Source organism: Falco peregrinus, chromosome 1 (assembly GCF_023634155.1).
Source record: "Falco peregrinus isolate bFalPer1 chromosome 1, bFalPer1.pri, whole genome shotgun sequence".
Lineage (NCBI taxonomy): Eukaryota > Metazoa > Chordata > Aves > Falconiformes > Falconidae > Falco > Falco peregrinus.
The window spans coordinates 84,855,810-84,869,455 of NC_073721.1; the positions used below are offsets into that span (position 1 = coordinate 84,855,810).

Here is a 13,646-nt window from a genome sequence, read left to right on the forward strand (position 1 = left end):
AAAATAACATTTCAAAAAGTATTTAAATTCTTGGTTCTTGAACATGGATTCTAACTTTTCAGTAATATGTAATCTTTACGATTTGTAATAACATTTTTAAAAGTTCAGTGCCTGCTCTTTGTAATAGGTGGTGATAACACAATGTAGATAAATGTCAAAAGCTTTGTATTACATGCTAGCTGCTATGTAAAAGATTATGGGTACTTTAAACGCAGAGCTTGCAATTAGTTACTCTCCTTGTTAGCAATGACAGTTAAATTATTTTTGAAGTATGTATCAGTCTGTCTTTTTGGTGAGGCCCTTTGAAATGTGAATCCTGAATATTTGAGACAGCTTTAAAAATGAGAATGAGTAAACTTCTTTAAATGTAGAACACTCTTAATGGTGTTTAAATTAGCTCATTTGTTTCATGGTTCTATTCCAAAACTGAGTGCTCCAGTGAGGCTGAAGTTCTTCAGCTCCAGGAGGCAGGGATCAGAGTATATGAGAAATCTGCACTGCTGTTGTTTGTATTTACCTACTCTTTAAAGTCTCTAATAATCCTTCTTATAAACATAAAATATACTGAAATTTACATGGCAAATCAAACTGCAAGCAGCTACCACAGTTTTCCGTGGTGACTTCCTGAGACTGAGGAGTGGAGGTTGTATTCTGTCCTTCAAAGAATAATTTCAAGCTCTGATTTTGAAGTAGAGTATGTTGTGCTGAGGTATGATTTTGGGGCTAACATTTCTGTACATTGAAAAAACCTGAATACCGATGCAATGGTGCTGATCAAATCTGAGACGCAGATCCTATCCCATAGTTTTCTTAATTTTTTGGAACAGGGATGGTGAAGTCAGTGGTATTAGTTCTGTAAGAGCACAAGACTTGGTTTGCTCTCTGGATCTGATGTGGAAGCATTGGACTAAATCTGTATGGTTTTGACTTTGTAAAACAAATAAAATAGAATCTACTCTGACTCTGTATTGTGTTGTTTTTTCCCTGAAAAATATTTGCCTGTACATTTAGATGTCTGCTTGTCCTTTATCATTTATGATAATGCAGTGATAATTACTGTACTTTTATGTGCCCAAACCAAAGCTTTTATTAATCTCTTTTCCTGGCTGTTACCTATTTTACGGTGCTGATATTTTAAAATCACTGGAACACATAATAAACTTCATTAGAAGAACTATTAAGCTATTAATAAGAAACAGTTATTTCCAAATAACGATTTTCTAGCTGCTGAAGGTGCTGGGGAGGCGATGCCTGCGGGGATGGTGTGGTACCCAGTGCCGCCGCGGCAGGGGTTCGGCTGTGGTCCCTCTGGTGCTGCCTCGGGGTCTTGTGTTTCCAGACTGCAGCAGGGAGTCGCTGTTTCACCTGAAGTGCCTTGACTTTGGCTTTGACCGCCTGCCCGCCCTGCAGCTGAGGCCATGTGTACTCACCGGCTGCCGAGGTACTCGGACCCATCCCGGGCGTGTGCTAGGGGAGGGGCGGGGTGCCTCGGGCTACTTCTGCCGCCGCTTCACAGCTCCTGCTCCGATCACGGATGCAGGATCATCCGCGAGCGGGGTCAGTTTTCACTCCCTTCGGGGCAGGGGATGAGTAGCGTGCCCGCTCCGTTCGCCTCCCCGGTGCAGGTGCCGGGTGCCCGGGGCGGCGCCGGGCTGCGGGGGGCAGCAGCGCCTGTGAGCACCGGCCGCGGGCGGGGGGGGAGCTGCCGCCAAGGCTCCGTGCTGGGGCCGGGCGCCGCGGCGGGCGCTGGTTCTGGTTTCCCTCATGGCCGGTAACTTTGCCCATCCGCACCGCCGCTTCCCGCGCAGGGGGAAATGTACGCGTAACTGACACAGTGGCTCAGGGCCTCCTGGCGAGCGGACCCGCGCACTGACCTTCCCTTCCCGCTGCCCCCGCGGGCCGGTAGCGCCCTGCCCCTCCGTGCCGCCGCCGGAGGCGCGCACCGGCGGTGGCAGCGCAGGCCCAGCCCGGCGGGCGGAAGCGGAACCTGCGGCGCGGCGGGCCGACGCTGGGGCGGTGGCATGGCGGGGAGGCGGCAGCGGGCCCGTGTGCAGGGCGGCTGGGCCGGCGCCCCGGCGGGGCGGCCCACAGGTAAGGCCCGAGGGCGCGGCCGCGGTCCCCGGGCCGTGCCGCGCTGTCGGACGCCCCGCGGCCTCTGCCGCCGGGCCGCGGAGGGTGTCCGGGGCGGCCGGGCCCTTCTCTGCGGGCCGCGGCGTTGCGGAGGGGCCGGCGTGGGCGAGCCCCGAACCCGGCCGCGTCCGCGGTGTGCGGCGCCGGAGCGAGCCCGGCCGCGGAGGGGAGCGCTGAGGCGGCCGGGGCCTCGCCGCCCTCACGGACGGTGCGCGGGGAACTGCGGCGAGAAGGGTGGCTGCTGGCGCGGCGCGGGGGCCGGGGGCGGCGGGGCTGCTCCGAGGGCGGGCGGTGGGTGCCGGGGGCGCGGTGCTGCCAGGCCCCGCCGCCTCGGCCCCGCCGTGTGACACGGTGACCGGCGGTGGCCCGCTGTGTCCAGGCAAGGGGAGCTCGGGTGTTCGAACCCGCTTTTTAAAATAAAACTTTTACGCAAGTCACAGGTGTGTTGTAGCCGTTTTGGACACGGTGCCGGGTCAGCAGCATACGTGTACAGCTGCGTTACTTGTAGCGGGCATGCCGAAGCAAGGTACCCTTCCCAACCTCTGGGCAGCTTGAATGTGATGGATAGAATTTGGCAGAGCTAACTTCTGAAGTAACTATTAGTTGCTTTTATGAGTAAAGCCTATTGTGTGGCTTCTTTTATCTTTTTATACTGAAATCATTGCAAAATAGAGAGCACTAGTTGAAAGGGCAGGAGTTTACATCCCTGTTTTGTACCAAACGCCTGAAGCAAAGAGTGCAGGGCAGGAGGGCACCGTGTGTGGTTCCCACCCTGCAAGAAGGACCAGTTTGGTTTATGAACATGGTCAGAACACCTGTGTTTCGCTTGCGTGATTGCTATACTCGGTAAAGCTCCCATTTCTCTCCAGACTGAGCATCCTAGGCAAGCTGATTATTTTTTTTTTAATTCCTGAATGAAATGATCCAGTTATTTTGACTTGTGCATGTAGCCTGTAAGTTTTCTGTCACAGGTGCGTTTCGTTCCACCTATTCCTAAAGGGATGTTTTTAACATCTTTTGAATTATACAGGTAAAGACTTAATTCCTTTCTGTTTCAGGCCTGTTTCTAAGCCTGTTTGCATGTGCAAATTAAACACATGAAGTGGTATGCCTGGGTTGCTCTTCCATGCTTTCCCCCTTGTTTTAATAGAAGTGTTTTTCTCGGAGAAATAGAAGAGGTTTTCTCTATGTAAAAAAAAAAAAGCCAACAACCTGCAGAGGGAAATAGTTTAGTTGTTTGGAAGAATTTCTGTTGGCATCTGATAGGTGTTTGTGGTAGAATTGAAAGTTCTAGATGTCATCCTTTCTGATAACAGGATGTTTTCAGTTGTCTATGAATAATAAATACATATTTTTAAAAAATCCATTTTCTGTGCAATTTTAACTCTTCCCTGGAGTCTCTGCCAAGCAGAGGAGAATACTTCAAAGAATGATTCCATGAGTTCTTCCAAACTGTATTTTTTGTATGGTGGAATTTATTTCATGCGATCCTTTTTTTTTTTTTTTTTTCTCTCTTTGCTTTAGCACTTAAGGCATCTGTGGCCAGCAATCTTGGCCCCGCAGGCACTGGACCGGCATGGATGGGGAAAGATCAGCCTCACACTCAAAAGCAATTTGTTTTTGAAAAGCCATCAGAGGTAAAAATTGCAGGCTAACTAGCAGAATCTCATTTTTATTAAATTTCAGATGATGAAAATTATCAGACTTTGAGATTATAGTCTCATGTTTAAAAACAAATTAAAAACTCAGCTGAGCTGAACTTTGGGCTTTTACCAAGCAGAGTTTGCAACTGTCTTGCATATATGGCAAACAGAAAGAGTTATAGTCCCTTTGCTTAGCCTCAGATTCTGAGTATTGGTTATGTACCTGTTCATAAGTACTTTTATTCAGAAAGCCAAAATAGTATGCTCTCTTAGATACTCAGAATGATGCAATGTCCTAAGCATGATTTCAGCTCTGTTTTTTTCCCACAGTTGGGATAGCTGTTTTATTTGTTACAGAGGAAGAGTATGGGATTTGTATTACAGACTTTGTCTTGTCAGACAATGAAGAATATTGTGCTCTGTGCAATGGGAGGGCGGTTCCTTGCTTGGAAAAAAAAAGAAGTCTTGAACACTTATTTCTAACTTGTAAGTGTTTGAAAAGTTGTCTTTTTGGCTTGGAAGGATTGGAGATGGTCTGAGGAGATTCTCTTTTCTCTGTGGCAGAGCCCTGGTAGCTATATAGTACTATATTTTGATCCTCTTGCTAGCTCAACTGAGTACCTCCTTGCTTTTCAGCACTCCACTGAGCTCGGAGAAGGATAAATCCCTGAGGCCACCAGAATGATAATCTAGGCTGGATTAAACTACTGTGCTTGGAGGTTTTTTTGGTTTTGTTTTTGGTTTGGTTTTTTTTTGTTTGTTTGTTTTAACAATGTAATGTCTCCAAATGTAAGGAGAAGAATTTTTTTGGTTGCAGTTGATAAATAACAAGTATTGTTATAACCCAATTAATTTAGGAATGAATGCCCTTTAGGGGGCAGTTGATTGTTAAAAAACACCTGAAGTGGTAGCTCTGAGTGTTTCTGAAGCATGGAGAGAGTGGATGGGTTGTTACTGCTTACCCAGTTGTCCAGAAGTATGTTTTTCTCACTGATATATCAATATGCAGCTATATAGAGACACTAGAGATGGCAGTTAGTTCTGTTTGACTAGAGCATGTCAGGTACATAAGTGTTTAATATTAATGATGTATCATCTTGTTACCTTTCAGGTGGAGTGCAAAGTTCCTGAAGCAGGTGTGATAGAGTGAGTATATTGCTGACTTAACTGTCTTTTGTGTGGGTTTTCTGTCTTGTTGGTCAGTGGGACTCTGCTCTAAAAGAGTTCCTTCTCCGCTTAAAACTGCCATGCTTTTGGAAGAAATGAGTATTGGAAAATACAGACTTTCAGGCTTTTCATCCTGAATTTCTAATCAGGAAAGTTCAAGTCTGTGTTAACTATTTTTTATAGCTTTGGTGTAGCTGTATAAGCCAGGAAGAACAAACAATTGGACATTCTGGATGAACAGAATTTCAAATATGTCTTCCTTGGTTAGCAACGTACGTTTTCCTAGAACAGTTCCTGTTCTATGCTGGAAATTACTGTTATCCAGGAGTATAGCTGGTATGGCAACTCAAGCAGCATTGAAGCATTCCTTTGAAGGTTTGGAAAAGTAGCTGCTAGTGTGTGTCATAGTGAAGCTCGGTATTTGTAGATCACTTACCCTTTGTGTTGAAATGGGGATGTTCTCAGAATAACTTTGGCATAAAGTGTCGAGGTGTAGTGGTGAAGTTACAGATTTTGAAAATTAATTTTGCTTCAGTTTGGTTATCTTGGTAGAATTTACTTATTCAGTGCACCTGTAAATGCAAACACAGTGGTCAAGGTACAGTCTTGTGTGGTTGTCTCCTTTGGATTCTGTGAATGTCCCTTGTCTACTTCTCTCCAGAGCCCTAAAACTGAATATTGAGCCTTTGGTGAAAGGAGAGGCAGGAAGTACACAAAAACTCATTTGCTTCTGCAACACCCTTGCTGCCTTCCTCTGACTATATCCAGAACAGTATTACTTCCCTTTCTTAATCTTCCTTTCCTTTTTAAAGAAAACTCGCCCTAGGCCAGGTTTACAGTAATTCTAGTCCATGCTGCTCAGTGTAAGATAATTCCTTGTTTGTCCATCTGATTGCTGTTTTCTTTCTACATCCTCAGCAAGCCTGGTGTGTATGAGCTTAGCAAAGCACCAACTGGCGTTTCTAGGTAAGTGGATGGAACATCTTTGTTATTGCAGAACAACGCAGTGATACTCAGCTTTCTGAAGTCTGCTCTCTGTAGAGTGTTTTGACTCTAGCAGGTGCATAGTGCCCTTCCTGTGCATCCTCTGTCTGGAGTTCTTCTGGAAATACTTTGAGTATCAGGTAGCAGAGGTTTACACAGTTCTGAGCAGCACTGAAGAGAAGAAAAATGAACCTCTTAACATCTAGTGCATACTGCCGCTAGTGTTCTTGTCTGGGATAAGGAGAGGGGCTGTGTCCATTTGTGTCACAATCCAGAGTAAGTTGCTACTTGAAATTTGGATCAGTATTCTTGTGTTAGCAAGTGCATGTCTATGTTGTACAGTTAAGAGCTACCAAAGACTTTTAGCTGTAAATTGGACTTGTTTTAAATCAGTCTTATAAAAGCATTTAACTTCAGGCAGATTTCATAACTTGAGGGTTGTCCCTTTTGCTTACATGCTATACCTTAATTATTTCAGCTTCCGGACACTTCAAAACAAAACCTACTTTTTTTGTGAGTCCTACTAATTAAAATGCATTTTATTTTACCTTGCTGACTTAGTTGCAATATCAATATTAATACTTTTCTTCTGAATTTGCTAGATTTTATTAATAGTGAAAAAATGCCACAGATATAGTAACTTTCTGTGCATTTATTTCAAAGCTTTCGTCTTGGTAAATTTTTATACCAATTTGAACAGTAAAAGCTTTGACCAGCCGGAAAGAGAAAAGATACACAGCCAGCTAGGTTATTCTGTCATTTTCTGGAGTTTGTTTTCATAATATGTTGCTGGAATATATAAATTTCTGAAAAGTTAATAATCAGATTTTGCATCTCTTTTAGTACTTTTACTGCATAATCTTATTATGATGTCTTTGAAGCACTTCTCACACTTGCGAGAGTAAACTCTTGTGAACAGCATTCCTATTCTGTAGTCCACCACAGTGGCTGGAATTTGCGAATGCTGCTGTTAGTACGGTCAAAATATGAAATGTACATATGAAAATGTAAAAATAGGAGGGGTTAAATACTCTAGGGTTCTTGTGCGTGGAGAAGAGAGGATAGGATGGCAGTAGTGATAAAGGGCTATCAAATTCTGAGTGGCATGGAGAGGGTGAATAAAGGGCAATTATTTACTTATGTTGATTGTAGTACCATAATCAGGGCTCTCTAGTTTATCAGATGTGAAGTTAATAACAAGCAGAAGGATGCCGTTTTTCTCACAGTATATGGCTGATTATGGGACTTGTAGTATATTGTAGGTGTCATATATTTTTATAGGTTTTGAAAAGCAATTAGACGTGTTTGGTGAGAGGAAGACTCATCAGGAGCTCCAGCTGCTTTCTGTTCTTTCCTTTTCACCCGCTTTTGGCTGTGGTCAGAAAGAGGATGCTGGGTTTTGACTTTTGGTCTGATGCATTACAGTCATTCTTAGCTCCCTTTGGAAATCCTGGAAATTAAATATTTTATCAAAGCCTATATAGAAGTGTATATTCCTTCCATCTTTTATCTTTTTCTTCCTTAGGATTCATTTGATTCCTGGCTTTATTGACTCAGAACAAGCAGACTGGATGTTTGAACAGCTCCTCCAAGACATACCCTGGGGTCAGCGAACTCACATCAGACAGGGTAAGGAGTGTGTAGACCAACTTTTCAGGTCATTCCCTGGTTACTTCCATACCAAAATTTATGCATTGTTTACCACTGGTTTTCATTTTACACATTACCACTCCTTTACATTCCCTTCCAGGTTTTCCTTGCTTATTTGAAGAGTACTGCTGCTTATTTTTCCATCTATCACCATGTTCCTATTGCCAATTAAATGAGATTTTTTCCAAATTAAAATTTCTTGTCTTAAAAATCTTTGAATTTTACTGTCTCCTCTGTCATCTGCAGTTCTTTTTCCCACTCCTTTTTTAGATTAATCCTGTGCCCCATCCCTTCATGCTGTCTCCCAATGATGCTGCAAAAACTGTGTTCTTTGAGGTTTCTGTCACCAGGAATATTTTTTGCCTCTCACTTAAAATCCTAGCAGAGCATGTTTCTTTTCCCTTTTCTTTGCTTATTACTTCCAGTATGCAGTAAATAAAGAGGCTGCTATTCTGGATTTGTTCACTAAGGGGCAGCTGTTCTAGCTAGTTCCCCTTTCAGTCCGGAACGGATGTAAGATAATATATTGAAGTAGTTACTGGACAGGGCTGGAAAATGTGTTTATTGGCTTGCAATAAAGGTACCGTAGAATGGAGAATGTTACCTGTCAAGTATGCGAAATAGCTACCAAGGTAGTCTTTTAAGAAGCTGAAGGTAATTTTAACTTGATGTTTGTATTACACCTCAGAGCACACGCATATTTGACAAAGCATTACTTGTGCAGCCTTGCTATGTTCCTCTTCTGTAATGTCCCACTGATGTTGCAGCCCTTGCCACTTCATCCTTACCAGTGGATTCATCTTGCAACTTATGCCAGTGTATTGGGCACTGGAACCAGGAGAATATAAAGAAAGCCAGAATTAGAAATAAAATTTTAGTTTCATTCTGCTATCTTTAATTTGTCCAGTCCCTGCCCTGTCTGGCATAGGGATGAGAAAATTGATGTGGTTCCAGGATTTTGACAAGGTAATTCCTTTTGCAGACACAAGCCTGCTTTTGAATAATCTCATTCCTTTACTTGAGTTCATTATGTAAGGTTGAGGATTTTAAGGGGCTGCTTTTAACTTTAGGTGTGCAGGCAGTCCCTTTTTAATTAAGTTTTTTGGCAGAATTGCATCATCTTTCCATTTTCAAGCTCTTTGATAAGGCAACTGAGAAAGTTTTCCTGTTTTTCCTGGTTATAGGAGTCTCTTTTGAGGAACCAAGGCTTACCTCCTGGTATGGAGAACTTCCTTACACATACTCCAGGATAACAATGCAGCCAAACCCAAATGTATGTATGTGTTTACAGTTTTCTTTTATTACCATCTACAGAGAAATCCTTTGCAGAGATTGAGGGACAAGAATTCTGTCTATCCTCTGTTTTTATGATAGAGTATCTATCAGCATTTCATTTGTGATCAGCAGCAAGTTCTAGTGGAGTGTGGACAACTTCATAGAACAAGCATTATGAGTGGATTGAAGGAGAGGAGCATGATTTAGTTGCTAAACATTGGCAAAAGAAAATTATCACTGCAGAGTTTGAAGTCCTGCTTTTGGGTCACTCTAGCTTTGAACAAAACTGAATCATTACGTGTTACTTAATCTATGCATCTTTATCTGGGAGATTGTGGTGTACTCAGTCATACTGAGTTATTTGTTGTAAAGATACAGTAATATCAATTACTGAAATAGTTACTTGCAGAAACACTTAGATTCAGTACTGCTTAAATGAGAATTTAAGCATATTGTTGGTTTCTATGTGCATGCTATGAAATGCATACACGCAACCTGCCTGCTCAGCAACTCCAGATTGTACTATGCAATTTCCCGTGCTATTTTGGAAGGGATCAAAACCTTCTGAGTGACTTGTTGATATTTTGTTCATGTTCATTTGCTCTCTCTGTCTTCGAGCCTGTTGTCCCGTTGGCCTGTCCCTTGGTCTTGCTTTGTTTGACATTTCCATGGCAGTAGGCTGCAGTGTTCTGAACCTAAATTGTGACTGTTGAAGGCTGGGCAGCATGAGGGAGAAGTGTCCCAAGTCCCAGAACTGCTGCCAAAGGGAGTGCCTCCTAAAGCTCAGTTTGGGAAAAGTGGAAAGGTGTTTTTAATGAGATGAGTTGTGAAGATTTTGTAGTCTCAAAAATACCATAGTTTAAAAATTTCATAACCTGTGGAATTTGTGGTGGAAACACAGGCATTTTTTTTTTGGTACCCATCTGTGGAAAGTTATTTTAAATGGACTTTTTCTGCAAGCTGAATGGCTTTAGGAATCAGAAGTGCCCCTGCAAAATCGTTCTGCTGTACCCTAATGATTTAAATCCAGTTCAGAATTGACACTTGTGGAAGCCATTGCTGCTCAGAGGTTGGATAGAGCCTATATACCCTGAATTCAGTTTCAGTTCAGCTTGCATAAAGTTCAGAGTTAGCACTCATTGGACCGTTGGCTTGTTTCTCTCATCCAAGAGGTATAAGGCCTAATTCAGTATGCATGCTGATCCTGTCTTTCATCCCTGAATAATTCTCCTTTTTACTGAGAGAAAGAAACTCCAGCAGAAAGTGAGATGCGCTGGCAAATGTTGCATAGCTGCAAGCCAGCCCTGCCACTGGCTGGGAACTGCCCATAGGCAGATACACGGGTAGCCTGCACACGGACACTCAGACATTTCACTCGGCTTTGTAAGTGGGAGCTCCTGCAGCCTTGGAAGAAGCAGTGAATGGTGTAAAGAGCACAGTCCTTATCTGTAGAATAGGATTTATATCACAAAAATATCCAAAGTAAAATGTAATTTAGGGCACAGCTTGAACAAAACCAATTATATCTACCTTGAACACTTGATCTGTAGAAGTAATTAGCTTTGTGCCTCTCCTTTTTTGTTTGGTAAGACTGGGTGTGATTGCAGGCCTGCTAGGTATAATCCAGTGCTCGTGCCTAAATGAATTTTGGTATTAGAAAAATGTTTCTTTGTAAGCAGTGGTGTAGCTGGTGACACAGTAATGTTTCAGTAAAATTATTTCTACTGCTGCAGGTTTGTAATGGAGTTTCCACTGAACTGTAAAATTCACCATATGGTAACATTTTTAGTAATAAATACTTTTGTGATAGGAATTTAAGGAATCCATCCCAGTTGGTCACTGGAAAGTGCTTTCAGTAGTTCTTGTTGGGACTCTTTGCCATTGCAGTATGTGTCCTGCGCACACTGTGCTGTCAGGCTGCTCAATTACAAGCTATAGCTTTTTTTGAGTGGTGTTACTGGTTTCCCTACATGTCCCACAGCTGTCGGCTGTTTCTGTATAATTAATTATTGATATGATGCTTAGTCATCAAAGGGGTGACTTAGCTAGAAATACCCCTAATTGATGGTATGTTGAGGCTCCTGCAGCGTAGCCAATAGGTTAAAAACCCTTTAAACATAGGTAAGCCTAGAAAGAAGGTGCTGCAGACTCAGTGGATAGTGGTGGATACTAGGAAATAATTTCTGCTGTCTGTTCATCCTTCTGCCAGAGATACACTGGGAGGTTTGGAATCAGTTCTTTATCCTCTCCCGATCTGTGTTTCTGATTATATAATGGGCAAAAATTCTGGCCTATGTTGCTGCGGCTTTGTTTTATATATACTTGTGTAGTACTTAAAAGTACTCTGACAGGTGAAAGTCATGATGTAAGTTTGTAACATTAAATAATGATTCACCGGGCTGATTTGTAATGGAGCTGTCATGGGCTGTGGGGCTCAGCAAGGTGTTAGCTAAGGGAAGGATGAAATCCAGGGCCTGTGACACTGGTTTTACAACCACTGAGAAGTTACAATGTTGAAGTCCAAACCCGAAGAGGTGATGAGTTGGGCTCAATAAGTTGTACTAAGAGCAGGGACAGAGGGCCATACTGTGACAGCGTTAGGCAAACTGTTGTCTCTTGTTCCGCGTCAACAGCTGCAGATGATTGAGAGGGTGTCATTTAGTCACTGATCGCAACTTTCTGGATGCGCTGTGCCTGCCAGCAGTGGCCACGTAACTCAGATGTTATCAGACTCCTGTGTTAAACGCCTCTAGCTTGACCAGCTATGCATGGGAGAAGCTGCACACTTTTTGTCTTAGTTAAGAATTCCCAATGTTTATCCGTGGTCAGTTCAAGCAGATTTTACTCTGCTTCCTCACCTTTCAGTTAATTGGGGTGGCTGGATGCATTAGTGGGAAAGGCAGGGCAGGTTGGCTTCATAATTTTAAGAGATGATTTAGTATTGAGCAATAAGTGACATGCATATTTCACATAAAGCCCATTCCTCAGCTTTCCTAAAAATATAGTCAGATTTTTTCAGAGGCATTTATTTGACTTCAAGTTTATTGCAATTAAAAGTGCAGTGTATTTTGTTTCTTAGTAGTTTTGCCTTTTTGTCTTACATTATTTGCTGCTGTCCCGATTCCATTGTATTTACCCTACGCCTGCTGTGCTGATGACAGTGGCATCCTCTGCTGACCATGCTAAAGGAGCGGATTGAAGAGTTCACTGGCTACACTTTCAACTCTCTTCTCTGCAACCTCTACCGAAATGAGAAGGATAGCGTAGACTGGCACAGTGATGATGAACCATCGCTGGGAAAAAATCCCGTCATTGCCTCGCTCAGCTTTGGTGCTACCCGGACCTTTGAGATGAGGAAGAAACCCTCCCCTGTGAGTGTTCATACCACATTGAGAGAGTCCTATAGTTACTAATATGTTTAGTGTTTTCCACCTGTTTAGAGAACTTAATTACTAAAAGCATGTAGTTAATGAAAGCACAACTTGTAAAGTTCCGTGGAGTAAGCATAGGGATCAGGAAGTCTTGTCACATGGGACATGATGTCTTGAGGGTGGGAAAGGGACCATGCTAATAATGTGCAACAGTGTAGTGCTGCAGTGAAATTACAACCTGGGCACTCTGCTGCCCAAACAAGGGCATTTCCCATTATTTACAATGAAATAAGTGATGATGGAAGGGGACTTTCACTGTGTAAATGAACCAAAGAATTGATACCATTTTCTTAAACTCGGGCAAACATTGTGTAACTCATAGTGTGTGTGGGATGAAGAGTAGCTCTGACTGCTCTTCTAAGTAAAAAGCCTTTTAATAATGTTTGCATTTTGACTTGTGTGTGTTGCGATTGAGGGACAGTGAACATAGGGAGGGAGATCGTTTCTGTTCCATAAAATACCAAACTGTCACATCATACTGCACAGACTAAACAGAGATCTTTACTTTGATAAGGAGACATGTGTGGAACATCCTTTTGGGAACTGGTGAATCAGTAGTTAATACTCTTTCTAGATAAAATGCTGTGTTTACAAGACAACTTAAATTTTGTAATTTGTATTTACCCAAGTAAAGGAATCGCACATTCCTATGTTGAGGATGCAGGCCTCGTTGTAGAGTATCCTGCCTCAGATGCCTTTTCTCTGTGTGTAGTCTTTGAGGACTTCGGGAAGAAGTTTGCTGTCTGCTTACGTTGCTATTTATTCTGAGCAAGTAATGCAGAAAGCAAAGGTGATGATTATCAGCCTGTTAGAAAACTGTATGCTGGCATACTGAAGGCTGCCCATCAAGAGTCACCTTGGGTCACCTAGTCATGAACAGCAAAGGTCAGAATTTTTAACCAGAAAAGAAATAATTTATATTTTTCACCAGTTCTCTAATTTGTAAATTCTTTGTTGTCTGAAGTGAGTTTACTCCTGGTCCCTGAGCATGAGATCACATAAGCAGTGCATTATATCAGTGGACATAGCATGAGTAAGTATCTGTGATGCTGTGATGATAACAAAATGTCAGCTGGAAAATTCATTCCTCTGGGAAGCTGTAAACGCTGCTTGGATTAATTTCTAGAAGTGTTATGTGTTCCTCTTTGATGGATCAGAATCAAGGCCACTTACATTTCAGTATAAACTTTGCAGTTTCCCTCTTCAAAATCAGACCCAGTTCTTGAGCAAGATGTCTGTCTTCCGTTTGCTATTTTCTGAAAAGACACCCACTGTGAGCAAAGGGGGAAATGCAGCTTGTGCCACTCAAAATTGGCCACCGTCTTTGGTCTCTGCTGCACGATTTCTTTCCTTTTCTTCCTGAGAT

General features: G+C 42.7%; 2 protein-coding genes across 5 annotated transcripts in view; both read left to right on the top strand.

The window, feature by feature from the left end:
- The window catches only part of HSD17B12 (hydroxysteroid 17-beta dehydrogenase 12), an 89,513-nt gene extending 88,552 nt beyond the window's left edge, over nucleotides 1–961 (top strand). The window contains exon 11 of the mRNA XM_055793818.1: nucleotides 1–961. This exon is cut by the window's left edge and continues 719 nt beyond it. The gene's annotated coding sequence lies outside the window, so the exon portion shown is untranslated.
- Nucleotides 962–2,001: 1,040 nt separating this feature from the next.
- Nucleotides 2,002–13,646, top strand: part of ALKBH3 (alkB homolog 3, alpha-ketoglutarate dependent dioxygenase) — a 31,669-nt gene continuing 20,024 nt past the window's right edge. For 3 of the 4 annotated variants that reach the window (XR_008745454.1, XM_055793819.1, XM_055793820.1), the window contains exons 1-7: nucleotides 2,002–2,091; nucleotides 3,655–3,767; nucleotides 4,885–4,919; nucleotides 5,859–5,906; nucleotides 7,450–7,553; nucleotides 8,759–8,847; nucleotides 12,011–12,220. Coding sequence is in view for 3 of the 4 variants with exons in the window: in XM_055793819.1 (XP_055649794.1) it covers nucleotides 2,022–2,091; nucleotides 3,655–3,767; nucleotides 4,885–4,919; nucleotides 5,859–5,906; nucleotides 7,450–7,553; nucleotides 8,759–8,847; nucleotides 12,011–12,220 (669 nt within the window). In the remaining variant the exon portion in view is untranslated. Of the gene's footprint in view, nucleotides 2,092–2,212; nucleotides 2,339–3,654; nucleotides 3,768–4,884; nucleotides 4,920–5,858; nucleotides 5,907–7,449; nucleotides 7,554–8,758; nucleotides 8,848–12,010; nucleotides 12,221–13,646 lie in introns of those variants that run through there. The other variant, XM_055793821.1, reaches the window with a different exon arrangement.